At 43.6% G+C, this 26,909-nt stretch overlaps 2 protein-coding genes across 2 annotated transcripts in view; one reads left to right on the top strand and one right to left on the bottom strand.

The window, feature by feature from the left end:
- The window catches only part of LOC309395842 (uncharacterized protein), a 196,386-nt gene that overhangs the window by 97,139 nt on the left and 72,338 nt on the right, over positions 1-26,909 (top strand). The window lies entirely within an intron of this gene.
- The window catches only part of LOC309395779 (killer cell lectin-like receptor subfamily B member 1B allele C), a gene marked incomplete at its 5' end in the record, with an annotated part of 28,317 nt that continues 22,336 nt past the window's right edge, over positions 20,929-26,909 (bottom strand). The window contains 3 exons of the mRNA XM_081960312.1: positions 20,929-21,150; positions 22,969-23,066; positions 26,328-26,518. Coding sequence (XP_081816438.1) covers positions 21,015-21,150; positions 22,969-23,066; positions 26,328-26,518 — 425 coding nt within the window. The 3' untranslated portion in view covers positions 20,929-21,014. The remainder of the gene's footprint in view (positions 21,151-22,968; positions 23,067-26,327; positions 26,519-26,909) is intronic.

The following is a 26,909-nucleotide window of genomic DNA, read 5'->3' on the forward strand; positions in this document are numbered from 1 at the left end:
AGAGAGAAAGAGAAAGAAGGAAGGAGAAAGTAAGTGGGGGAGAGGGAGACAAGAAAGAAAGAAGGTACAAAGGAAGGAAGGAAGAGAAAGGAAAAAAGAAAGAAAGAAAGAAAGAGAGAGAGAGACACAGAAGAAAGAAAAACTGGAAGGAAGAAAAAAAGGAAGGAAAGAAAAAGAAAGCGGGAGAGAGAGAGATAAGAAAGAAAGAAGGAAGAAAGGAAGAAAGAAAGAAAAAGAAAGAGAACATGATCGCAATTGAGCCCAAAAAATGAGTTTCACCACATTTTACAAGTTGGCCATTCTCACTCGGTCACATGACTGCCAAGCCATGCCCACAAAATAAGCCACATCTACAGAATAGATCCTAAAAAAAATTGAAACCCACCACTGCTGCAGTCCATTAAGCAATTCCATTGTCCTCAATGGTTTTTCGTCTTTTGTTTTGTTTTTGTGATGAATTAAATACAATACAATAGCAGAGTTGAAAGGGAGCTTGGAGGTCTTCTAGTCCAACCCCCTGCCTAGGCAGGAAACCCTATACCGTTTCAGGCAAATGGCTATCCAACATCTTCTTAAAGACTTCCAGTGTTGGGGCATCCACAACTTCTGGAGGCAACTTCTGTTCCACTGATTAATTGTTCTAACTGTCAGGAAATTTCTCCTCAGTTCTAAGTTGCTTCTCTCCTTGATTAGTTTCCACCCATTGCTTCTTGTTCTACCCTCAGGTGCCTTGGAGAATAGTTTGACTCCCTCTTCTTTGGGGCAACCCCTGAGATATTGGAAGAACTGCTATCAAGTCTCCCCTTAATTCTTCTTTCCATTAAACTAGACATACCCAGTTCCTGCAACCGTTCTTCGTATGTTTTAACCTCCAGTCCCCTAATCCTCTTTCTTGCTCTTCTCTGCACTCTTTCTAGAGTCTCCACATCTTTTCTACATCGTGGCGACCAAAACTGAATGCCGTATTCCAAGTGTGGCCTTACCAAGGCCTTATAAAGGGGTATCAACACTTCACGTGATCTTGATTCTATGCCAATTGCTGGCCAAAAAAAAGTCCCAAATCGCGGTCACATGACCCCAGGGTGCTGCAAATGGCCGTAAACGCAGGGCACAAAAAGGCAAGGCGTGCAGCTGCCGTAACTTTGAGTCCAGGTGGCAAGAGTCTTTGGGGAGCTTTCATCATAAACTTTAAATGGTCACTAAGTGGCCGGTGGTAAATCGAGGACGCCCTGCCTAGATTGGATTCTGTGAACTCTGCTGCTGCCCCCTGTGGGATGTCCCTGGAAGGCCAACCGCCAAGACAGATATCTATTAATTCTCTGTCCCCGCTCTTCAGTTTAAATGTTGATCAAGAAAATCTGTGAATTGGCATTAAATTCACAGATTTTCTTGATAAACATTTAAACTGAAGAGCGGGGACAGAGAATTAATAGATACAGAACATCTCTGTCCCCAGCAAACTAAAATTTATAGGGTTATAAATGCATGTAACATAGATGTGTGTGTGGGTAAGATTATCACTCCTGCTGTCAAGCAAAACCAAGCATGTAATAGTGATTGTCATACCATGTGCATGAATCACACAAGTGGCAAGAAAATAGGGGCAGTCAGGCATAATACAGGTTATGTAGACAGTAAACACAAGGTCAATGAAAATGGACTCAAATGTCTATATACCAATGCACAGAGTATGAGGAATAAACAGGGAGAATTAGAAATTCAAGTAAAAGAGGGCAGATATGATATTATTGCCATTGCAGAAACTTGGTGGGATGAAACTGACAAATGGAACATACAGCTAGAAGGATTTAAATTATTTAAAAGAAATAGACCAAATAAAAGAGGAGGTGGAGTTGCACTATATATAAGAAATAACTATGTCTCTACAGAAATAGAGCACAACAATAATGAGAACTATCTTGAATGCATTTGGGTCAATATTAAAGGTTGTGGGGGAAATGACATTGCCATAGGTCTATACTACAGGCCACCCAACCAAGCAGAGGAAGAAGATGAACTTTTTGCTAGTCAGCTAACTAAGGTATGTAGGAAGCACACCACAATAGTAATGGGAGATTTTAACTACCCTGACATCAACTGGGAAACAAACTCTGCACCAAGTGGAAGATCCAACAGGTTCTTAAGAAACCTAGCAGACAACTTTGTTTTCCAAAAAGTAGAGAAGGTGGACAACCATTTAAATATGAGCCAGCAGTGTGCAGCAGCTGCCAAAAAAGCCAACACAGTTCTAGGCTGCATCAACAGAGGGATAGAATCAAGATCACGTGAAGTGTTAATACCACTTTATAATGCCTTGGTAAGGCCACACTTGGAATACTGCATTCAGTTCTGGTCGCCACGATGTAAAAAAGATGTGGAGACTCTAGAAAGAGTGCAGAGAAGAGCAACAAAGATGATTAGGGGACTGGAGACTAAAACATATGAAGAACGGTTGCAGGAACTGGGTATGTTTAGCTTAAGAGAAAGAAGGACTAGGGGAGACATGATAGCATTGTTCCAATATCTCAGGGGTTGCCACAAAGAAGAGGGAGTCAAACTATTCTCCAAAGCACCTGAGGGTAGAACAAGAAGCAATGGGTGGAAACTAATCAAGGAGAGAAGCAACTTAGAACTGAGGAGAAATTTCCTGACAGTGAGAACAATTAATCAGTGGAACAGCTTGCCTCCAGAAGTTGTGAATGCCCCAACACTGGAAGTCTTTAAGAAGATGTTGGATAGCTATTTGTCTGAAACGGTATAGGGTTTCCTGCCTAGGCAGGGGGTTGGACTAGAAGACCTCCAAGGTCCCTTCCAACTCTACTATTGTATTGTATTATTGTATTGTATTGATATCCTTGTCCCCTTTCGGTCTCTTGGCTTGGCTCCCTTGTCATTTCGAGGGAAAACAGTTCCAAGGCAGCGCTCCCTAATGGGTTGCAATCGATAGTCTGGCTGCAGCGCAGAAGAACAGCTGAGGTTTGCAAAGACTTTACGAAGAGAGTCTGTCCGACTGACTCCCAATCGCAACTAAGGAGGAGCCTCTCATGGAGATTGGTGCCCTTTGGGTTGTGGGTGCAACAACAATACTATTGGCCCCTACTTATGTTGTTGTTGTTCTTCTTCTTCTCCTCCTCTTCCTCCTTCTTCTCTCCACCTCTTTCTCTTCTATCCCCTCTTCCTCTTTCCTCCTCCTCTTTTTCCTCTTCTTTCTCCTCCTCCTCCTCCATGTCTTCTCTCCTCCTCCTCCTCCTTTTCTCCTCCCCTCTTCTTTTTTACTCCTCCTCTTCTTCCTCTCCTCCTCTTTCCTCCTCTTCTCTTTTTCCTCCTCCTCTTGTTTACTCCTTCTCTTCTTCTCGTAAAGGTCGTAAAATGGGAGCAAAACTCACTTAAGAATTGTCTCACTTAGCAACAGATGGGCTCGATTGTGGTCCTATGTTGAGGCCTAGCTGCATCTCCCTGGCCTCTGGGGTTTTTTCTGAGTTCAGAACAAAACCGGTTTCGCTCGTCACTCAAAAGGCAGATGAAATGGTTGGCAGGCAGGCGGGGGGGCGATGCAGGCAAAAACCAGGCAGGTGATGCAATCATCCTGGGGTGGGGACCCCGCCTTGTGGACTCCCTCCTCCCTGCAGACAAATTGCAAAGTCATCGCTGGTTCTGGTTTCGTTTTTCCATTAAGGCAGGTGTGTCCAACCTTGATAACTTCAAGATGAATGGACTTCAACTCCCAGAATTCCCCAGCCAGGCATTCCCTCTCCCTCCCTCTATTTCTTCCTTCCTTCCTTCCTCCCTCGCTCCTTCCCTTCCTACTTCCCTTCCTTCTTTCATCTCACCCCTCCTTCCTGCCTCCCTCTCGCCTCCTTCCCTTCCTCTCTCCCTCCCTCCCTACATTCCTTCCTTCCTTCCATCCTCCCTCCCTCCTTCCTCCCACCCATCCCCCTCACCCTTCCTTTCTTCCTCCCTACTTTGCTTCCACCCTCCCTCCCTCCTCCCTCCCTCCCTCCCTCCTGTCCCCCCACACCCTCCTTCCTTCCTCCCTTTCTTCCTTCTTTCCATCCTCCCTCCCTTCCTCCCTACTTTCCTTCTTCCATCCCCCCTGATCCCTCTCTCTCTCCCTCCCTCCTATCCCCCCATCCCCTTCCTTTCTTCTTCCCTTCCTCCCTACTTTCCTTCCTTCCATCCTCCATTCCTCCCATCCCCTGCACCCTCCCATCATTCCTTCCTTGCTCCCTCCCTCCCTCCCTTCCTACTTTTCTTCCTTCCATCCTCCCTCCCTCCTTCCTACTTCCTTCCCTCCCTCCTTCTTGGCTGGAAAATTCTGGGAGTTGAAGTCCACAAGTCTTAACATGATCAAGGTTGGATACCCTTGCAACCAACACGGAATGGGACTCTTCTCCTTGTACCCTTCGCCTCCCCTTGTTCGCCCCCAGGGTTTCTCCCCCACCGAGGGAGAAACCTTGGGGGGGGGAACAAGGGGCGGCAAAGGGTACAAGGAGAAGAGTCCTAGACCCAACCAAAAGCCTCCGCAGCCGTCTGAACATTTTGCCATGTTCCTGCCATCAAAAAACTCTCGGCTTGGCTCCTCCTGGTGGGACCCAGCCCAAATGTCCCACGGAGGACTTGAGTAGGAGTCGGGGCGGCCCCAGTGACATAACATTACGGCCTGCATTGGACCAGTGGAAGAGTGAAGCAACCCTTGTTGACAGCATCAGGTGTTACAACGAAACTTAGGTGAAAAGGGCCACTCCTCGCTCTATGCTGCTTAGACAATCCCGCCCTGCAGAAACTCTGTTGACTATCCTTGGCAATGCAAAATTACTTTCCCAGGTTGCATCAGGGCAGTGCGTCTGGCCACCAACGTGTTTACCACATAAAGCTTTTGTTTCCTTAATTAGCAACACTGGGCTGGTTTTCCCGGTTCATAAATATGCGGAATAAAATAGGTAGGAAGCCTCCAATATCTCTGGAAAACCCCACTTTCATTCCATCTTGGGAAATCTCTTTAGGATTACTGCAGACTATCTATCTATCTATCTATCTATCTATCTATCTATCTATCTATCTATCTATCTATCTATCTATCTATCTATATCATCTATTTATCATCTATCTATTTATCATCTATATCTATCTATCTATCTATCTATCTATCTATCTATCTATCTATCTATCTATCTATCTGTCATCTCTATCATCTATCTATATCATCTATCTGTCATCTATCTATCATCTATCATCTATCTATCTATCATCTATCTATATATATCATCTATATATCATCTGTCTGTCTGTCTGTCTGTCTGTCTATCTATCTATCTATCTATCTTTATCTCTATCTATCAATCATCTATCTATATATATCATCTATATATGGTCTATCTATCTATCTATCTATCTATCTATCTATCTATCTGTCTGTCTATCTATCTGTCTATCTATCTATCAATCATCTATCTATATATATCTATATATGATCTATCTATCTATCTATCTATCTATCTATCTATCTATCTATCTTTATGTCTGTCTGTCTATCTATCTATCTATCATCTATATCATCTATATATCATATGTATGTATGTCTATCTATCTATCTATCTATCTATCTATCTATCTATCTATCTATCTATCTATCTATCTACCATCCATCTACCTACCTTCCTATCTGCCTATTTAATTTTCTTAAAATAAATAACTAAATAATAAATAAGGTGGTGAACAAACACAACACTCCTTCCTTCTACTTTCCACAACAACTACCCTGTGAGGTGGGTTGGGCTTTCATGCCTAAAGTGGGGCTAGAACTCCGTGTCTCCTGATGATTGGCCCAAAGTCAATCACCCAGCTGTCACGCCTAAGGCGGGATTAGAGTCTTCTGGTGATTGGGCTAGACTCACCCAGCTTGCTTTCATGCCTAAGGCAGGACTAGAACTCACCGTCTCCTAGTGATTAGCCCAAAGTCACCTAGCCAGCTTTCATGCCTAAGGCAGGACTAGAACTCACCGTCTCCTGGTTTCTAGACTCAGCCACTACCCCAAACTGGCTCTCTTTGAACCTAGAAGGGTCTCCTAGAATTAGAGATTTAAAATCATTTACATTCCTAAAAAGGGATTTAAAATTTTGTTTCCTAGTGGATCTGTGGAAGAGAACTCCTAGTGGGGATCCCAGGGCAGCGGTGGGATTAAAATTTTTTTGATACTGGTTCAGTGGGTGTGGCTAGGTGGGTGGGCATGTGACTGAATGGGCATGACCGACTTGACGTCACTCACGCCCACTCAGTCACATCACCCCCCCACCAACCCACGCCAACAGGAAAAAGTAGGAAATTTTTCTATCCCCGCCCTCCCTTCACCAGTCACCCTGTTTCCCCTCCTTTAGAGCCCCCGGCCTTAGCACCACTTCCTCTCCCACCACCGCCTCTTTGGTTGCTTACCTTCCGTGGCGGCTGGTCCAGAGTCCAGAAGGCAAGCTGACCGGAGTTTTCGGTGGCCCCCAGCCAGACTCCGCTGCTGGGAAGCAGCTGGCAGGCAAAGAAGCCTCCCAGCCACTGCCTCTTTGAAAGTGGATTTGCAAGGCCATGGGATGCACATGCATGAAGAAAGTGGTGGTGACGGCAGCAACTTTTTCACATCTAGAGGACTTTTCAGCAGCTTGCAGCCAGTCGCCACCTCTTTGAGAGCCGGTATGCAAAGCGTTGCGATGAGCAAGCAGCAACCAGGCAGGCGGGGTGAGCAATCATCGACAAGGAGACTGGTTCGGGGGCGTGGCCAGCAAGCCATCGCTACCGGTTCGCTGAACTGGGCAAAATTTCCAGCATCGGTTCGGGTGAACCAGTGCGAACTGGCTGAATATCACCTCTGTCCTGCCGGGGTGGGGGTGGGGGAATCTAACATTTTTGTAAACGCAAGAGTTGCATTCTTGGATTTTTCGTTGTTTTCCCAGTTAAAAGCAATCCCACGTGGAACGGGCTCATTGAGAGGTCCCAGCTGTCAAAAGCATTACAGGCGGTCCTCATTTAGTCTCGTTGAGAGACCGTCCCCAATCGTGTGATGAAAAAGTAACTTTGCAACCTATCCTTGGAACTGATGACCTTCGAAGATCTGTAAAGAAAGCTAGGGAAAGCTTAAAGTCAGACGGTAAGCGCCGTGATGAACCGCTTCGCTTAATGACCGAGCCGTATCCCAATTTCAATCACTAAACGAGGACTACCCCGAATGATGTCATTGCAAGGCGAACTCCGGTCTTCCCAACACAAATGATCACATGCGCGGCTAAAGGAACAGAACTTGCATCACGCATGACATAATGCTAATTTCGTCATTTCAATAAAAGCCTTTAATCTCCCAGACATGTTTGGACTCTTTAAAGTTATTTCTGGATCACATGATCCGCTGGTGAGTCCAGGAAACCTTGCAAAAGAAGCCAGCAAGGGCTGCGAACCAGCTAAGCAAGTTTTATATCTCCAAAAGGAAAGAAAATCCCCAATTAGTGAAATATGTAAGCATGGCCCCTTTTTTCTATCCTCGCATAGCCCAGTGAATTTATTTTAAGAAACCAGTCGTGTTTATCTGGCAGAAATCTGCCCTTTGAAGTGAGCAGGAAAATGGATTAAATTTATATCGGTGCCTCCATCTCTTCTTTAAAAAAAACATTTTTATTAAATTATGAAGTATTATTCTATCTATCTATCTATCTATCTATCTATCTATCTATCTATCTATCTATCTATCTATCTATCTATCTATCATCTATCTATCTATCTATCTATCTATCTATCTATCTATCTATCTATCTATCATCTATCTATCTATCTATTGTCTGTGTGTGTGTCCCAGCATAACTCTGGAATACCTCGAACAATTTCAATCAAACTTGGTACACAGATGACTTACTCTCTGGAAACTAATACTGTGGGGGTAAGACACCCCTAACGCCCCTCGGGGTGAGTGTTCTGTTAAGATACAGCCTGTTGTGCCATAAAATGACTTCTACTGTTCTGCCATAAAATGGCTTCTACTGTGCAGCGCAGTGGAGTCGCCATGGTAATGGCTTCACAGTGCTCCACAAGGAGGCTCCCTCTGGTAAGCGGGAAAATCCACCATTAGAAATTAAGGTGGTATCACTTTTCTTGGCGCTTCTGGGGGCACACGGAAAACATTTGGAGCTAATGTAATTGTCGACGAAATCAGGGCTTTTCTTCTCTAATACAGGATTAAGATTTAAAAAAAATATCCGGACAACGCCAGGTTATCAACTAGTACAAAATACAAAAAGTAGGAAAAAGGAAAGAAAAAATAGAAGCATTGACTTCCGACTCTCTCTACTGCAGTAGAATAACGCATGTGCATCAAATCGCAGCTTTTTTGTCTTTCCATAATAATATGAACAAGTCATTTCAATAAAGATCCATCAATCTAATCTGTAAAACCCAAAGTCAAAGTTTCATTTTTTTCCCACATCAAGCATGAAGTTCAGAAATGGTTTCCATGTGGGGGGAAAAGTATTTGTGTTCTTTTCTTTAATCGAAGTGTTCAGATTTGCCATTTTAGCCATTCTTCCATGGTAGGTATCCTTCCATTTTTGTGCATAAAATTGTTGGAAGAAATGTCCTTCTTGGTTCAGTTCCCAGTGGGGAAAAAGATTCATGGAAGTTGCTTGGTTTTAATGGTGGACAGGACCACATGGTTTGAGGTCCTGGGGAGAAAAGGGAAGAGATAGTGAGAGTGCCTGGGTTTTATGCCCTCTCTGGGGTTTTGAATTTGAGCTCGTATTCTGATTGGTTGGCCATGCAGGGGCAACTCTGTAGGCTGTCCTGAGTCCCAGGCTTGGTTGACTCTTGCTGGGTGATGATGTAATGAAAGGGCTTTGGGCAATTCCTATTATGGCTCTGCCTGAAGGAGGTAGATCTTTGTTGTGTAGAATAGATTGACCCAGGCCTTAATAGCCCATTGACAAAGGGGAGGGGGTGTGAGTTTCTGTCTCCCTTTTAGGGGAAATATTCTTCCCTTTTAATATTTCCTAAAATATCTCATTTTCCTAGTGGAGGGGAGGGTGCTAACTTCCCACACCACAGTCTTCTTGCTGTTAACATATCTAGTAACAGACTTCCAATTTTTTTCTCCAGTTCTTTTTCTGGTTTCATTTTTATATTTTAGAATTTTCTGTATTAAAATATGAATCATACCCCACAATTTTTTTTAATGTTTTGCTTTATCAAGGATAAAAAGGCCCTTCTTTATTTTTAGCTTCCATCACAGCTTTGAATGACTGCAGCCTTCAGAATCTCATTGCAGGGAGGAAAAAAAAAAGGAATTTGCCATCTCTTCTCCTAGATCAAACCTGCCTGGTCGCATTTTAATCTGTGGAAAGGCCAAAGCACCATCAAAAATATTTCAATCAAAATTCATCGATGGTGAGAAAGACAGCTGTGCACAACCCAGATTTAAAGTCAGATACAGAAGCGGCGTTAGAAGAGTAAAATTTATGGATCAGCTTTTTGCTGTACTGTATATCTCTTTCGGATTTATATCCTGATTATTATTATTTAGATAGTCAAGATGGCTAACAAACAAACAAACTATATTTTATACTCTGAGCAGCCTGGAGTGTTAGCAATGTTACGCAAAAGGTTTGGTTAAAAAGGAAGACCTTAAACCTTTGGGTCCCTGGTGCCTTCTGAACTCGGTGGTTTTCTTGCAGACGTTTCATGACCCAACTAGGGAACATCATCAGTGCTAGAAGGAGGAGAGTTTGCAGAGAGGAGGAGGGGGAGGAGGAAGAGGCGGAAGAGGGGGAGGAAGTAGAAGAGGAAAATTGTGGGGTCCTTGGTGCCTTCTGAACTCAGTGGTTTTCTTGCAGATGTTTCATGACCCAACTAGGGAACCTCATCAGTGCTAGAAGGGAGTGGGGTATGAGAGGAGGAGGAGGAGGAGGAGGAGGAGGGGGAGGGGGAGGAGGAGAAGTATGGGGTCCTTAGTGCTCTCTAAGCCTGCTTGTTTTCTTGCAGACTTTTCATTATCCAAATGCTACAAGCAAGTGGGGTTTGCTGTCTTTTTATATTCTGGAAGCTTACCAAGCTACCGGTGTTACCAAGTGGTCAAAATTCAGACACTTGACAACTGACTCATAGTTATGACGGTCGCAGTGTCTTTTGATTATGGGATCCCCTTTTGTGACCTTCCAACAAGCAGAGTCAAGGGGGAAGCCAGATTCACCTCAAAACCGTGTCCCCCACTTAATACCTACAGTGATTCATTTAACGACTGTGACAAGAATGGTCGCAAAACGGGGCAAAAGTTACTTAACGAATGTTTCACTTAGCAACAGAAATTTTGAGCTCGGTTGTTTTTGTAAGTCAAGTGCAACAAGCGATGCACCCTTGATTCCAGATTTTTAAAATTATAATGCTAATGTAGTATAAATATTTATGTGGAAAAAAAAATTTTTTTGATTTTTAAAGTGAACCTATCCAACACCAAAAAAAAATACTATCTTCTAACTGATTCTAAAAAAAAAAATCCATTTATTTCAAACTGAAATTGTTCAAGGGGAAATGAAAACAAATCCTTCTTGCCCATAAATGCTTCATAATTTTTTTCTTGCTTCCCTACCAGCATGGGGGCAGACCAACAGACAAAATAAAATTAACATTTTAGTTCTTTTTGTTGTAAAAACACTTTGGGAATATGATTGAAAGGTGTTATCAAATTAAATTAAAATTTTAATACTTATTAGATGGAAGGAAAGCTGTTAGAAACTCAGCAAGGATAATTGCAGAATTGCTTCGGGGAGGGGGGGGAATCTGGTTTTCAGATATTCACTATCTTCCTAAAGTATGGATATACAAAAATATCCGTTTTAAGTCTTCAGTTATTTCACATTGGAAATTCTGACACTTGTTCCCCATTAAAGTTTGGTCTGGTGGTTAGGATACTAGACTAGAAACTGGGATATTGGGAGTTCTAGTCCTGCCCTATCTGTGAAAGACAGCTAGTTGACCTGCTTGGCCAATCACCAGGCGATGGTGAGTTCTAGTCCCGCCTTAGACATGAAAGCTGGGTGTATAACTTTAGGCCAATCAGCAGGAAAGAGTGAGTTCTAGTCCCACCTTAGGCATGAAAGCCAGCTGGGTGACTTTGGGCCAATCACCAGGAGACTGTGAGTTCTAGTCCCGCCTTAGGCATGAAAGCTGGATGGATAATTTTAGGCCAATCAGCAGCAAATAGTGATTTCTAGTCCCGCCTTGGGCATGAAAGCTGGGTGTATAACTTTAGGCCAATCAGCAGGAAAGAGTGAGTTCTAGTCCCACCTTAGGCATGAAAGCCAGCTGGGTGACTTTGGGCCAATCACCAGGAGACTGTGAGTTCTAGTCCCACCTTAGGAATGAAAGCTGGATGGATAACTTTAGGCCAATCAGCAGCAAATAGTGATTTCTAGTCCCGCCTTAACTGTGAAAGACAGCTAGTTGTCCTTGGCCAATCACCAGGAGATGGTGAGTTCTAGTCTCGCCTTAGACATGAAAGCTGGGTGGATAACTTTAGGCCAATCAGCAGCAAATAGTGATTTCTAGTCCCGCCCTAACTGTGAAAGACAGCTAGTTGTCCTTGGCCAATCACCAGGAGATGGTGAGTTCTAGTCTCGCCTTAGACATGAAAGCTGGGTGGATAACTTTAGGCCAGCAGCAAATAGTGAGTTCTAGTCCCTCTTTGGGCATGAAAGCCAGCTGGGTAACTTTGAGTCAATCATCAGGAGACAGTGAGTTCTTGCGTCAATTCTGAACTGAGCAAGCTTCTTGGATGAGAAGCGAAATGTTGTGAAGGGGAAAAAAAACAACCAGGAAAGTCTGGTTGCCTTTCGGAAAAGTACCTCTAGGTCAGGGGTGTCCAAACTTGGGAACTTTAAGACTTGTGGACTTCAACTTCCAGAATTCCCCAGCCAGCATGGCTGGCTGGGGAATTCTGGGAGTTGAAGTCCACAAGTCTTAAAGTTCCCAAGTTTGGACACCCCTGCTCTAGGTCAACTATGACATGGATGATGGAGAATCTCTATTGACAAATCAACAAATGCCACTTGGGCTGAACGTCTGTGGAGATTCTCCGTCATCCAGGTCATAGTTGACCCAAAGCTACTTTTTTTCAAGAGGCAACTGGACTTTCTGGGTTTTTTTTCCTTTGGAGACATTTCGCTTCTCATCCCAGAAGCTTCTTCTCCTCTGACTGGATGGTGGGGACTGGAAGGTTTTACGTTCCTTGCAGACAGCTGGTCATGTAAATTCCCCCACCATCCAGCCAGAGCTGAAGAAGCTTCTTGGATAAGAAGCAAAACGTCTTCAGAGAAAAATCAGAAAGCCCAGGTGCCTCTGGAAAAAGCACCTTTGGGACTTTGGTTGAACCTTAACCGATCTTGTCTGGGCCCATCATCACCCTCTGGATTTGTCAAGGCTTACCTGAAAGACTCAATGGAATTATGTCCAGCTCACCTGGACCGCCTATCGTTTTTGGACTATGATTCATGCCCTTCTGCTAATGCTCTCCAGCTGTGGATTTAGCTGGTTCACCACAGGGCTTTCAAAGCCTTGCCAGGCAGAACCCGGTGCCCATAGGGCCAGTTGAGATATGCCTACTCTGATCATTTGCTCTTAAGGATGGCTTTATGGACATAACTAAACAGGGAAACAGAGTTGGAAGGGACCTTGGAGGTCTTCTAGTCCACCCCCCTGCACAGGCAGGAGACCCTATATCATTTCAGACACATGGCTGTCCAACATCTTCTTAAAGACTTCCAGTGTTGGAGCAATCACAACCTCTGGGGACAAGCTGTTCCACAGGTTAATTGTTCCACAGAAATTCCTCCATATTTCTAGGTTGCTTCTCTCCTAGTTTCCATCCGTTGCTTCTTCTCCTGCCTTCAGGTGCTTTGGCGAAACAGGTGGACCCTCTCCTTTTGGGGACAGCCCCTCAAATATTGGGACATTGCTAACTCTTTCCAGGATCCAGAGAGATAACTATGTGGATAGGTAGGTAGGTAGATGGAGACAGATTTTAGATAGATAGATAGATTTTAGATAGATACATAGATAGATACATAGATGTAGATAGATAGATTTTAGATAGATAGATCGATCGATTTTTGTTATATAGATAGATTTTAGATCGATAGATACCCTATTTCCCAGATAATAAGACCTCCCTGGATAATAAGCCCACAGGCTTTTGAGCTCATGCGCTAAAATAAGCCCTCCCTGAAAATATTGCAACACAGCAGTCGCCTCCTGCACCTCAAAAATAATAAGACCTCCCCAAAAATAAGGCCAAGTGTTTATTTTGGGGGTCAAAAGAAAATAAGACCCTATTTTATTTTTGGGGAAACATGGTAGGTAGGTAGGTAGGTAGACAGACAGACAGACAGACAGACAGACAGACAGACAGACAGACAGACAGATTTTAGATAGATTTTAGATAGATTTTAGATAGATTTTAGATAGATACTGTAAATAGACAGACAGACACAGACAGATAGATAGATAGATAGATGATAGATAGATAGACAGATACAGACAGACAGACAGATTTTAGATAGATTTTAGATAGATACTGTAGATAGATAGACAGACAGACATAGAGATTTGTTGATAGATAAAAACAGAGGGGGGGGGCAGACAGACAATTTTCTTTTCTTTCTTATTTTACTCATCACGAGCTGAAAACCTAAAATTATCTCATCTTGCAGACAAAGCTGAATCTGTTTAAGTCAGAGCTACCAGATGTGATGGCAATAGTCCAGGCAGTTATCCACAAGATAACAGAAAGAAAGAAAAAACAAAACCCCAAAGCCTTGGCTTCTATCTTGTGGTTTTCTGGCATGTTGCAACTCAGGGGCGGCGCCCTACAACCTATCCTTCTTCCTCATTCCACTGCAGATCTTCTATGTACAACCCAGTTCCATCTAATTTAGCAGTTTTGGGAGCTCACCCCCCCAAACCTTTGCTTGACCGAGACCTTGTCACTTTCCCTAAATGGGATTGTTTGTCGTAAGACAGAAAGCATAGGGTCGTAATAATTAAACCCACAGTCTCCACGTTCAGCAGTGGAAAATCAAAGCGGGGTCATTTAAAAGCACCAATAATATCCTTAAAAAGTCAAACAAAAAAACTAGGATTTTTCGTACGACACGCTAAGCTTGGATAGTGTTAACTTTGCTTCGTTTTTGCTTCGTTCTCAGTTCCTCGTTCCGAGTTGTGTAAACTCCAGGAAATAATCAGTATTGGTTGGTGTATTGTGTGAATGCAGCCAATAGTTAGATAGGAAGGGTTCAGCGTCACATTTGAAAAGCAGCTGGAATGTTCCTACAGGTAGTCCTCGACTTATGACCACCATTGAGCCCCATCACTAAGCAAGACAATGGTTACGCAGGTTTTGTCCGATTTTACGACCGTTTGCGTGGCTCAGCAAATCACTGCAGCTGTTTAGCGAGCAACACGGTTGTTAAGTAAATCCGGCTTCCCCAATTGTCATTGCTTGTCAGAATGTCGCAAAAAGGGATCGCTTGACCCCGGGCACACTGCGACTGTCATAAATATGAGTCAAGCCTCCAAATTCCGAGCACGTGACCATGGGGGTGCTGCAACGGTTGTTAAGTGTGAAAAACGGTCATCACTCCCTTTTTTCAGTGCCGTCGTAACCTCCAGCAGTCACTAAACGAACGGTTGTAAATCTAGAACTACCCGTGCTTCGCTGAAATAGGATGTCCAATAAGAAAAAATGTGAAAATATAAGACTGTGCAGAAATAGATAGGCTAACATTAAAGATAAAGGACAAAGTAGACACAGAATACTTTTTAACTTGGGATTTGTTTTATCACTGGTTAGATAATAAAAGGTAGAAATTAGAAACTGGAAGAATATTAGTATATACCCATGATGGCGAACCTATGGCATGCGTGCCACAGGTGGTATGCGGAGTCATATTTTCCGGCACGCAAGCCATCAGCTCTGGCACGCACATGATTTTTGGCCTTCCAGAGGGCCGGGGGAGACTGTTTTCACCCTCCCCAGGCATCAGGAAAACCTCCGGAGGCTGGGAAGGGTGAAAACTCCCCCCCTGCACATGGGAAGTCATGCGCACATGCGCGGGGCAGGGGTTATGTGCACATGTGCAGGTGGGTGGGGGAGCATTGTGTTGTGGCACGCGCACTCACATTTTTTGGCACGCCTTTACAAAATGGTTCGCCATCACTGGCGTATACAAATAAAGAATGTTATTGTTGTTATTATATATTTGTCAATTGACTCAGAAAATATATACGGCTTTAAGCACTCATATACGTTAAGGAAAAATGTATGAATAAAAAACAAGAAAGAAAGAGAGAGAGAGAGAGACAGAGACAGAGAGAGAGAAAGAAAGAAGAAAGAAAGAAAGAGAAAGAAAGAAAGAAAGAAAGAAAGAAAGAAAGAAAGAAAGAAAGAAAGAAAGAAAGAAAGAAAGAAAGAAAAAAATGTCCACCCTTTCTGTCTGGAAATGTGAGAACGTGAGAAAGTATGCAGGGCAAATATGGGGAGTATTACGAAACCCATCCTTGCAAGCTGTCAGCTTCCGTGATGCTAGCAAGACCTGCTCAGAGTAAGGCAATGAGGCAATTTTGCATGTTATTGCACAGATCTTTAAATAGCAGGCAAGTTGTAAGTTTCCATCCAGTCTTGCCTGCTGGGTTTGCCCATGCTAAACTGAATCATTTGGTTGACCCACATGCGAAATTCCCGGTGAGATGACGTAATGGTTCGTGTCATATCCCAAAACACGCTGAAGCCCCAACTAGCCAAGGTTTGCCCATGTTAGCATAATGTGCCCCAAAAGTTAAGTCTTCAGCAGATGATATTGAAGGATTCACATTAGTTCTTGGTGCTCTCTGAACTTGGTTGTTTTCAGGCAGATGTTTCGTGACCCAACTAGGTAATATCATCAGGGTTAGGAGGGAGTGGGCTTTGCACGGAGGAGGAGGAGGACTGTGGGGTCCTTGGTGCTCTCTGAGGTTGGTGGTTTCGTGTAGAAATTTCATTACCCAACTAGGTAACATCAACAGTGCACCAGGGATAAACGGATTCACAGCAGATAAATAATCAACCAGAACACAATTGGTTGTTGACTTGTCTGGTTTAGCAGATTGTGTGTATCTCCATTGTATCTTCAAACGTTGTGAGATGTTTCATTTATGACGCCTGGATTTATTCCCAATGAACATATGTGGGACTTCAGGTCAAATGTCCTGTTTAAACTTTAAACCGAGGCATTTCCTGACAAGTACTGGCTCCCCCTCCCCTAATAACTCTCTTATCTCTTCCGTCTCAACCATCTTGCTGGAGAATCCATGCTGGCCAAGGTTGACTTCTTTTGAGGCCGATGATCTGAGAAATCCTGCGGCTTGCCTCTCCGTCAAAATAAGGGACTTGCTGCCCTCTTCCGGTTGGTATTTTCATTTTGAAACAGAAAGCAGATCTCGCAGTCAAGCCAACATTTAAGAAAAGCAGGAAACAAGCAACAACAATAAAAATAATAATAATGAATGACTTCAATTAGATAAAATATAAATAGCAACAACCCCAGTGATTGGAGCTCCAAAAGCTTAAGCAGAAAAATAATATCCTTGGATTTTAACAGGGGAAGGTTTTATTCTTGTCTAGGAAAATGGAAGGGAATTTATTTATTTATTTGTCAAGCATGTACAAGATAACAGATATGTATAAATATGATTATGAATAATGAAATGGATACGAATAAATGGGGACAGTAGGACCGGGACGGTAGACACTTTGGTGCGCTTATGCACTCCCCCTTTATGGATCTTTTAAGAATGGGGCGAGGTCAACAGCTGGAGTCGGGTAGAGTATTCCAGGCGTTGACCACTCTGTTGGTCGTATTTTCTGCGTTCGCATTTGGAGCAGTTTACGTTAGGTTTGTATCTATTGTATGCTCCTGTATTGTTGACATTAATGCTGAAGTAGTCATTGACAGGTAGGACATTGCAGCAGGTAATTTTATGTACTACGCTTAGGTCAGACCGAAGGTGGCGTAGTTCTAAGTTGTCTAAGCCCAAAATTTCAAGCCTGGTGGCATAAGGTTTTCTGTTGTGAGTAGAGGAGGACTCTTCTTGTGAAATATCTCTGGACTCGCTCAATTAATGACCAATATGTAGTGCGGGTTCCAGACAGACGAGCTGTATTCAAGAATTGGTCTGGCAAATGTTTTGTATGCCCTAGTGAGCAGTATAATATTACCAGAGAAGAAGCTACACAGGAGTTGTGAAAATGATGACTCAAATAAGCAGGGGATCATGGTCCAAAACGAAGTACCTTCTTCGGAAATGCGAAATGGGGAACCAGGTATCACACATCAGTCACAGAAGAAGAGCAAGGTAAGCAAAAAGAGAAGCCACCTTCTGGTTGGTGATTCAATCGTAAAGGATGTAAATTTAGGAGAGGATATGGAGGTTTTAAAAGAGGTCAGGTGTCTGCCAGGTGCTACTGCCAGCAGAGACAAGAGGCGTATTCTTAAGATAGTCAAGAATGCAAGTAAGGACTGTGACGTTGATGCTATTATACATCTTGGCACAAATGATCTGTCCCAAAAAGATGTACTTTCTGTGCAGAATGATTTCCAGAACTTGGGGTATGAACTTAATAGTATAGGTTGTAGGCTTATCTTTTCAGAGGTTTTACCTGTATATAAGGAACAAAAAGGGAAGGGCCAGTGTGTAGCAGAGTTTAATGTTTGGCTAAAGGAGTGGTGTAAAAGGGAAGGCTTTGGTTTTATTAGTCATGATGCCTGTAGCTGGTCCAATGAAAAACTGTACAAAAGAGATGGGTTGCACCCATCCAAGAAAGGGACTGAGTTACTTGGCATTAAATTCACAGATTTTCTTGATAAACATTTAAGCTGAAGAGCGGGGACAGAGAATTAATAGATACAGAACATTTCTGTCCCCAGGAAACTAAAATTCATAGGGTTATAAGTGCATGTAACATAGATGTGTGTGTGGGTAAGATTATCACTCCTGCTGTCAAGCAAAACCAAGCATTTAATAGTGATTGCCATACCATGTGCATGAATCACACAAGTGGCAAGAAAATAGGGGCAGTCAGTCATAACACAGGTTATATAGACAGTAAACACAGGGTCAATCAAAATGAACTCAAATGTCTATACACCAATGCACAGAGTATGAGGAATAAACAGGGCGAATTAGAAATTCAAGTAAAAGAGGGCAGATACGATATTATTGCCATTACAGAAACTTGGTGGGATGAAACCAACAAATGGAATATACAGCTAGAAGGATTTAAATTATTTAAAAGAAATAGACCAAATAAAAGAGGAGGTGGAGTTGTACTATATATAAGAAATAACTACATCTCTACAGAAATAGAACGCAACAATGATGAGAACTATCTTGAATGCATTTGGGTCAATATTAAAGGTTGTGGGGGAAATGACATTGCCATAGGTCTATACTACAGGCCACCCAACCAAGCAGAGGAAGTAGATGAACTTTTTGCTAGTCAGCTAACTAAGGTATGTAGGAAGCACACCACAATAGTAATGGGAGATTTTAACTACCCTGACATCAACTGGGAAACAAACTCCAAGTGGAAGATCCAACAGGTTCTTAAGAAACCTAGCAGACAACTTTGTTTTCCAAAAAGTAGAGAAGGGAACAAGGGGATCAGCCATATTGGACTTAATCCTCACTAACAGAGAGGAAATGATAGAAAGTGTTGAAGCCATAGGAACCCTGGGGGCAAGTGACCATGCAATATTGGAATTCAACATTATCCAAACACAAGTAGTAGAACAAAGCCAAACTAGAATCTTGGACTTTAAGAAAGCTAATTTCAATAAACTTAGAGAGAGCTTGGGAAAAATTCCATGGATGAGAATCCTCAAGGGGAAAACAACTCAAGAAGCTTGGGAAATTTTGAAAAATGAGATTACAAAAGCCCAGTCTAGCACAATACCAATGAAGAAGAAAAATATCAGCTCCCAAAAGAAACCAGCATGGCTGCATAAAGAATTATCTGACAAACTGAAAGACAAAAAAGGTAAGTATAAAAAGTGGAAGGAGGGGGACATAACTAAGGCAGAATATCAGCAAATAGCCCGAGCCTGTAAAGATGAAGTGAGGAAAGCTAAGGCTCACAATGAAGAAAGGCTTGCCACAAAAGTAAAAATTAACAAAAAAAGCTTCTTCCAACATGTTAAAAACAAGAAAAAAGTTAAGGAAACAATTGGTCCATTGCTAGGAGAAAGTGGCAAGAAGGTGACAAGCAACAGGAAGAAAGCAGAACTATTTAACTCATGTTTTGCATCTGTCTTTACACAAAGGGATAAAACAGTCCAACCTGTCAAAAGCAGCACCACAAAAATCAGATTAGGAACACAAATTGAAATAGGGAAGAAAATGGTAAGTGAGCACCTGTCTACCCTAGATGAGTTCAAATCACCAGGACCGGATGGATTACACCCCAGGGTTCTGAAGGAACTAGCAGACGAGATCTCAGAACCACTGAATTATATCTTTCAGAGATCCTGGAACACCGGGGAACTACCAGAGGACTGGAAAAGAGCTGATGTGGTTCCCATCTTCAAAAAAGGGAAAAAAATAGATCCAGGAAACTACAGACCTATCAGCCTGATCTCAATACCAGGAAAGATTCTGGAAAAAATAATCAAGCAACGAATTTGCGAACACCTAGAAGCAAACAAAGTAATAGCCAAAAGTCAACATGGATTTGTCAAAAACAGATCATGCCAGACTAATCTTATTGCATTCTTTGATAATGTGACAAAATTAGTGGACCAGAGGAATGCCATTGATATAGTTTACTTGGACTTCAGTAAGGCTTTTGATAAGGTAGACCATAACCTACTACTAGATAAAGTAGAAGAATGTGGGTTAGACAGCATCACCACCAGATGGATTCGTAACTGGCTGACCAACCGCACTCAACGTGTAGTCCTCAATGGAACTGCATCTACATGGAGGGAAGTATGCAGTGGAGTACCCCAAGGCTCTGTTTTAGGCCCAGTACTCTTCAACATCTTCATCAATGATTTGGATGAGGGAATAAATGGGGAACTCATCAAATTTGCAGATGACACCAAGCTGGCAGGAATAGCCAACACTCCAGAAGATAGGCTTAAGATACAGAAGGATCTTGACAAACTTGAACATTGGGCACTATCTAATAAAATGAAATTCAATGGTGAAAAGAGTAAGGTTCTACATTTAGGCAACAAAAACGGAATGCACAGGTATAGTATAGGTGATACCTTGCTCAGTAGTAGTAACTGTGAAAGGGATCTTGGAGTCCTAGTGGACAACCATTTAAATATGAGCCAGCAGTGTGCAGCAGCTGCCAAAAAAGCCAACACAGTTCTAGGCTGCATCAACAGAGGGATAGAATCAAGATCACGTGAAGTGTTAATACCACTTTATAATGCCTTGGTAAGGCCACACTTGGAATACTGCATTCAGTTTTGGTCGCCACGATGTAAAAAAGATGTGGAGACTCTAGAAAGAGTGCAGAGAAGAGCAACAAAGAGGATTAGGGGACTGGAGACTAAAACATATGAAGAACGGTTGCAGGAACTGGGTATGTTTAGCTTAAGAGAAAGAAGGACTAGGGGAGACATGATAGCATTATTCCAATATCTCAGAGGTTGCCACAAAGAAGAGGGAGTCAAGCTATTCTCCAAGGCACCTGAGGACAGAACAAGAAGCAATGGGTGGAAACTAATCAAGGAGCGAAGCAACTTAGAACTGAGGAGAAACTTCCTGACAGTGAGAAGAATTCATCCGTGGAACAGAAGTTGCCTCCAGAAGTGGTGAATGCCCCAACACTGGAAGTCTTTAAGAAGATGTTGGATAGCCATTTGTCTGGAACGGTATAGGGATTCCTGCCTAGGCAGAGGGTTGGACTAGAAGACCTCCAAGGTCCCTTCCAACTCTGCTATTCTCTTGTCTTCTAAACCATCTTTGGGCTTGTGAACTCATCAGGTTTGCTGCATATCCAGTGATGGTTTGATTGGCACCTGGAACAGCTTGCTTTGCCATCGTCATTCAGAAAGGCACAGTTCCCTCCATCACCAAGGACCTTCCACCTGCAACACAAGGGGTTAGGGCAACAAGGGTGAAAAGCTATGCCCCCCCCGGCATCTAACCATGTCATTAACTTGCCCTAGTAACATCTTTTTTTCTGCCAGGTCCCCACAGCATTGCTTTCCTCTCTCACACACCCCCACCCCACCTGTGAGTAAGAGAGACTTAAGTCACCCTCAGCCGACTTTAATTTGGTGCTCCCAATTGGCTTCTTTATTCCAGCAACTTCCAAGGGCAATCGCAAGATATATAAGACCTACGTCATCAGATCAAAGTCGGGGAACGGGAATGACTTGGAGTGGAGAGGCAGCAATCATCATCATTTAACGACCCCATAATCCCTTTGCAGGGTGGAGTCTGGGCAACTAGATGGGGAGCTGAATGTTTACTGGCCAGATGCCCTTCCTGTTGCCAATGCGGAGTTATATTCAGCAGATATATTGTCAGTGTGCAGAAGAGAGAGAAATATCTGCCTCTGCCTAGCATCGAACTCACGGCCTCCTTGATTGTGAGACGAGAGCTCCACCTCTAGGCCACAGCAACACTCTAGTGGAGAGGCAGCAATGAAAGTCCTGAGCCAAGGTGGCGCAGTGGTTAGAGTGTGGTACTGCAGGCTACTTCAGCTGACTGCAAGCTGCAGTTCGGCAGTTGAAATCTCACCAGGCTCAAGGTTGACTCAGCCTTCCCTCCTTCTGAGGTGGGTCAAATGAGGACCCAGATTGTTGGGGGCAAGAGGCTGACTCTGTAAACCGCTTAGAGAGGACTACAAGGCACTTTGAAGCTGTATATAAGTCTAAGTTCTATTGCTCGCTCTTTTCTCTTTCTTTCTTTCTTTCTTTCTTTCTTTCTTTCTTTCTTTCTTTCTTTCTTTCTTTCTTTCTTTCTTTCTTCCTTCCTTCCTTCCTTCCTTCCTTCCTTCCTTCCTTCTTTCTTTCTTTCTTTCTTTCTTTCTTTCTTTCTTTCTTTCTTTCTTGGTTCCCTCCTTCTTTCGTCCTTCCTTCCTTCCTTCCTTCCTTCCTTCCTTCCTTCCTTCCTTCCTTCCTTCCTTCCTTCCTTCCTTCCTTCCTGTTAAAATGCAGTATTGCAGGCTAACTCTGCCCACTGCAAGGAGTTTGATTCTTATTAGCTCAATGTTGACTCAGCCTTACATCCTTCCGAGGTGGGTAAAATGAGGACCCAGATTATTGGGGGCAAGAGGCTGACTCTGTAAAGCGCTTAGAGAGGGCTGTAAGGCACTGTGAAGCTGTATATAAGTCTAAGTTCTATTGCTCTTTTCTTTCTTTCTTTCTTTCTTTCTTTCTTTCTTTCTTTCTTTCTTTCTTTCTTTCTTTCTTTCTTTCTTTCTTTCTTTCTTTCTTGGCTCCCTCCTTCTTTTGTCCTTCCTTCCTTCCTTCCTTCCTTCCTTCCTTCCTTCCTTCCTTCCTTCCTTCCTTCCTTCCTTCCTTCCTTCCTTCCTGTTAAAATGCAGTATTGCAGGCTAACTCTGCCCACTGCAAGGAGTTCGATTCTTATTAGCTCAATGTTGACTCAGCCTTCCATCCTTCCGAGGTGGGTAAAATGAGGACCCAGATTGTTGGGGGCAAGAGGCTGACTCTGCAAAGCGCTTAGAGAGGGCTGGAAAGCACTGCAAAGCGGTATATAAGTCTAAGGGCTATGGCTATCGCTATGAAAGGACTGCCCTGGATGATCGATAAACCGAAGGCCACTTCTTTTCAGTGTTAGCCTGTTGTAGAGTTTATTTCATTCATTTATTAAATGTACATGCCGCCCATCTCACCCTTCCCTCAAGGGAAGACACAAGAGAGAAAGAGATGACTCACGTTGATACGTTTCCATTGATCCATTTCCAGGGTTGATTTGGGTCCCGATGGAGGCCAATCCAGTGAGAAAGGCTTCCTTTGTAACGGTGCACAAAAGCCTTTGGAGAGAATAAATGGTGAACATCAAATCCCTCTGAAATATTTATAGACCCCCTCCCCATATGTTTTAATTGTTTTAACTATTTCCTCAATAATCAAATCGCAGGTATATTTGGAGTCGGCAAAATATTCTATAATATTGCTTGATTATGCCCTATTTTTCCCAAAATATGACCCAACTGGAAAATAAGCCCTAGCATGGGGTATGGCTTATATCATAATATAAGCCCTACCCCCAAAATAAGACCCAGTTAAGACCATCAACCAGACGGATGCATTTAGTACTGTATTTCCCAGAAAACAAGACCTGAACAGAAAATAATCCCCAATACGTCTTTCGGAGGAAAAATAAATATAAGACCCAGTCTTATTTTCAGGGAAACACGGTATATTACCCTATTTTTCAGAGTATAAGATGCTCCGAAGTATAAGATGCACCTAGCGTTTGGGGAGGAAAACAAGGGAAAAAATATCTGCCTCCCAGCAATTTACCTCCTTGCAACAAACAGCAAACAGTACAGACAATATACACCGTTTGTAGTGTTCACATGCTTTTAAAATTGATGTGGCTTTCTGGAAGTATACCTTATTCTCTGCTATTTAAAAGAAGATACAATAGCACTGGGCCTCTTCAGATCAAGCGTTTATTTTAAAAAGCTTCTTCGTTTTGTTAAGTTGTCTAGAATAATAATAAAGCAGTCTTTAAAAAATAAGTCTAATAATTTGAGCATTCTATAGGCATTTATAGTTATTGACTTGCCTCCTTGCAGCAAACAGCAAACAGCCTGATTAGCACAAGAAAAAAAAATCTGCTTCTGCCTCCCAGCAATTTGCCTCGTGGAGCCAACATCAAGTTTCGCTTTCAGTTTTAGCATGGGTCTCCCGATCACCAGCTGTTTCAGCATGCAAGGATTGCTATAGCCCCGTGATGGCGAACCTTTGGCACCGGAGCCATTTGTTAGGACACACAAGACGTTGCCCTGTCAGCTCCAGCACGCATGTGCGTACTGGGCAGCTGACTTTGGCCTTCTTTTGAGGACATTTTTCGCCCTCTGGAGGCTTCCTTGAAGCCTCTGGAGCACAAAAAACTGGCCCTACAGGCAAATCGGAAGTTCAGGAATGGGCTTCCGGTTTGCTCGTAGGACCGTTTTTCGCCCTCCGGAGCCCTTAGGATGCTTCCCTGAAGGCGCCAGAGGGCAAAAATCAGCCATTCCCGAACTTCTAACCCATAGGCTAAAGACACTGGCTGTAATAGATGGTCTTCCTGAATGAAAATCAATTCAAACACGAAACAAACAATGAAAAAAAAATCAACTTATTGTACAAAATCAATTCCCTGCAAGCAGAACTGATGTATGTGCTCCCCGCATGAAATTGGTACCATCCACAATACAGTAGGAACTGCCCTGGTGCTTCTGCCAGAGAAAACAGAGTTTTCTCAGTTTTCACTGGCAGACTGTTGCAGGAGGCCATCGCAGCCGAAAACGGAGTTCGGGAGCCCATTTTCACTGGGAGAGCACTCGGGCCACCTGTTATGGCTTGCCAGCGGCCAGAAGAGCTGGCAGCAGATTCGAACAGTGAGAAGGTTGGTTGGGGAGGAACCTGGGCCAGTCCTGGAGTCTGGGGAAGGCTCTGAGGAGGCCTCTGTGTCGGAGGCAGAGAGGGGGCCAGGGTCATAGGTCAGTTATCAGCTGCCTTCAGAGTCAGATATCAGGGAGGGAGAAGAACAGCTGGAGCCTGTTCCCAGTGTGATCACCCGCAGAGCTGCCAGAGGAAGGGAAGAGCTAAAGAACAGGGGTCAACTTGGGAGTAAGGCCACAGGTGGACGATGAATGGCCCTTCCCAGAGGAAATAAAAGAGGAGCAAAGGGGGAGTGGAGTTTGCAGGAGACAATTAGTTCGCTTAATTCAGGGGTGTCCAAACTTGGGAACTTTAAGACTTGTGGACTTCAACTCCCAGAATTCCCCAGCTGAGTTGAAGTTGAAGTTGAAGTCCACAAGTCTTAAAGTTCCCAAGTTTGGACACCCCTGGCTTAATTGGTTTGTGACTCATTAAGCGAACTAAATTCGGAGAGACTCCTTGCCAAGTTTTGCAAGGAGAGATCGGCATGGCAGCTCTCCAAGCCAGAGAAGGTCTGTGACTGTAAATCCTCCCTTGAAAGACTTTGCTGGATGCGAATGAGCAGAATCCACAGTCAATTAATCAAAGGGGTTTTTGTCGGGACAAGGAGTTGGCTTCAGGCTCTCGGAAAGCCTCGGTCAGAACAACTGTCTGAAGTCACAACGGCACTGGAAAAGGGGACCGATAACCGTTTTGAACACTTATGACCGTTTGCAGCATTCCCTGTGGTCACCTGATCCAAATTCAGATGCTTGGCAACTGGCTCGAATTTATTACGGTCGCAATGTCCAGGGGTCACGTGATCCCCTTTTGCGACCTTCTCAGAAGCGAAGTCCATGGGGAAGCCAGATTCATTTAACAAACCTGTTCCTGACTAAACAACTGCAGTGATTCACTTAACGACCGTGGCAAGGAAGGTTGTAAAATGGATCAAAACTCACTTTAAAATGTCTTGTTTCAACAACAGAAATTCTGGACTCCACTGAGGCCATAACTCAAGAAACACTCAAGAATATCCATACATATTTTTATACTTGCTGCTTCGGTCCTCCGAAATCCCTGTTTAGTTCATCAGCAAATGTGCTTGAATTCCGTGTTTATGTTTTTATACATGCAGTTATTTTCTTTATCTAGGTCTAGGATGATGAACCTATGGCACCGTCACCCCAGCTCAGTTCTACCACGCATAGACACGCGCCTCGTACCAGCCAGCTGGTTTTTGGGTCACTGCTGCAAATGTGCGGGGAGCGGGGCGCATGCGGGACACACATGCGCATGGGGCAGTGGTCACGCATGTGCCCACCTCCCATGGCCTGTTTTTTGTCCCAGGAGGCTTCATGGAGATCGGCCTGTCAGCTCTCCAAGCCAGATAAGGTCTGTGACTATAAATCCTCCCCTGAAACACTTTGATGGATCTGAATGAGCAGAATTCACAGTCAATTCATAAAAGGGGTTTTTGTTGGGACAAGGAGTTTGCGTCATGCTCTCGGGAAGCCTCGGTCAGAACAGCATCTGACACGAGTGATGTCGAGCTGGCCACGCCCCCTGCCCCCCCCCAAAGGTCAAACACTACCCTGATGCGGCCCTCAGTGAAATAGAGTTTGACACCCCTGCAGTAGGATATTTTCACCATTTCTTACCAGTTCTTGCTTTTCAATAATGGCCAGAGAGGCATTGTACCGAGAGCAAAATTCTTGGCTAGCCAACCAAGTTTCCTCTTTATCTGAGTAGTAGAAACATTTTGTCAGGTATCCAATCCAGTCTGGCGAGCACGGGCGTCTCCAAGGTTCAGCGGTTGCCGACGGTGATTTACAATCATTTACCGATGAGTCTAAGGGGGGGATGGAAAAGATCACAATCTAACAAATGACAGCATTCCAAGTAATGCACCTATGGAAAGCAAAACTCTTGAGGCGGGCAAATTCCTCAAAGAACAATTTTATTGGTTACATCATGTTCCCCTAATGAAAAAGTAATCGTTTTCCTCCTCCCACCCACCCCCATGCCTCACTGGTCATGTTGTCCAATCAAGGAGCTGGCTGGTTGCTTGGTTACTTTGCTCCTCCTCTCGCCAGCCACCTGTCGGAAAGTCCTTGGTTCCCACAGGAAAACTTTCTTCCTTTGGCTACAAAACCCCATCTAGCTATTTCCCCCCTCCCTATCCCTTGCTCTGCTTTGTGGCAGCCCTGAAGCATCCAAGATGGCTTCGGCCACTTCCGCTT

This window comes from Natrix helvetica (assembly GCF_964273705.1).
Source record: "Natrix helvetica genome assembly, chromosome: 7".
In the NCBI taxonomy this organism is placed as follows: Eukaryota; Metazoa; Chordata; class Lepidosauria; order Squamata; family Natricidae; genus Natrix; species Natrix helvetica.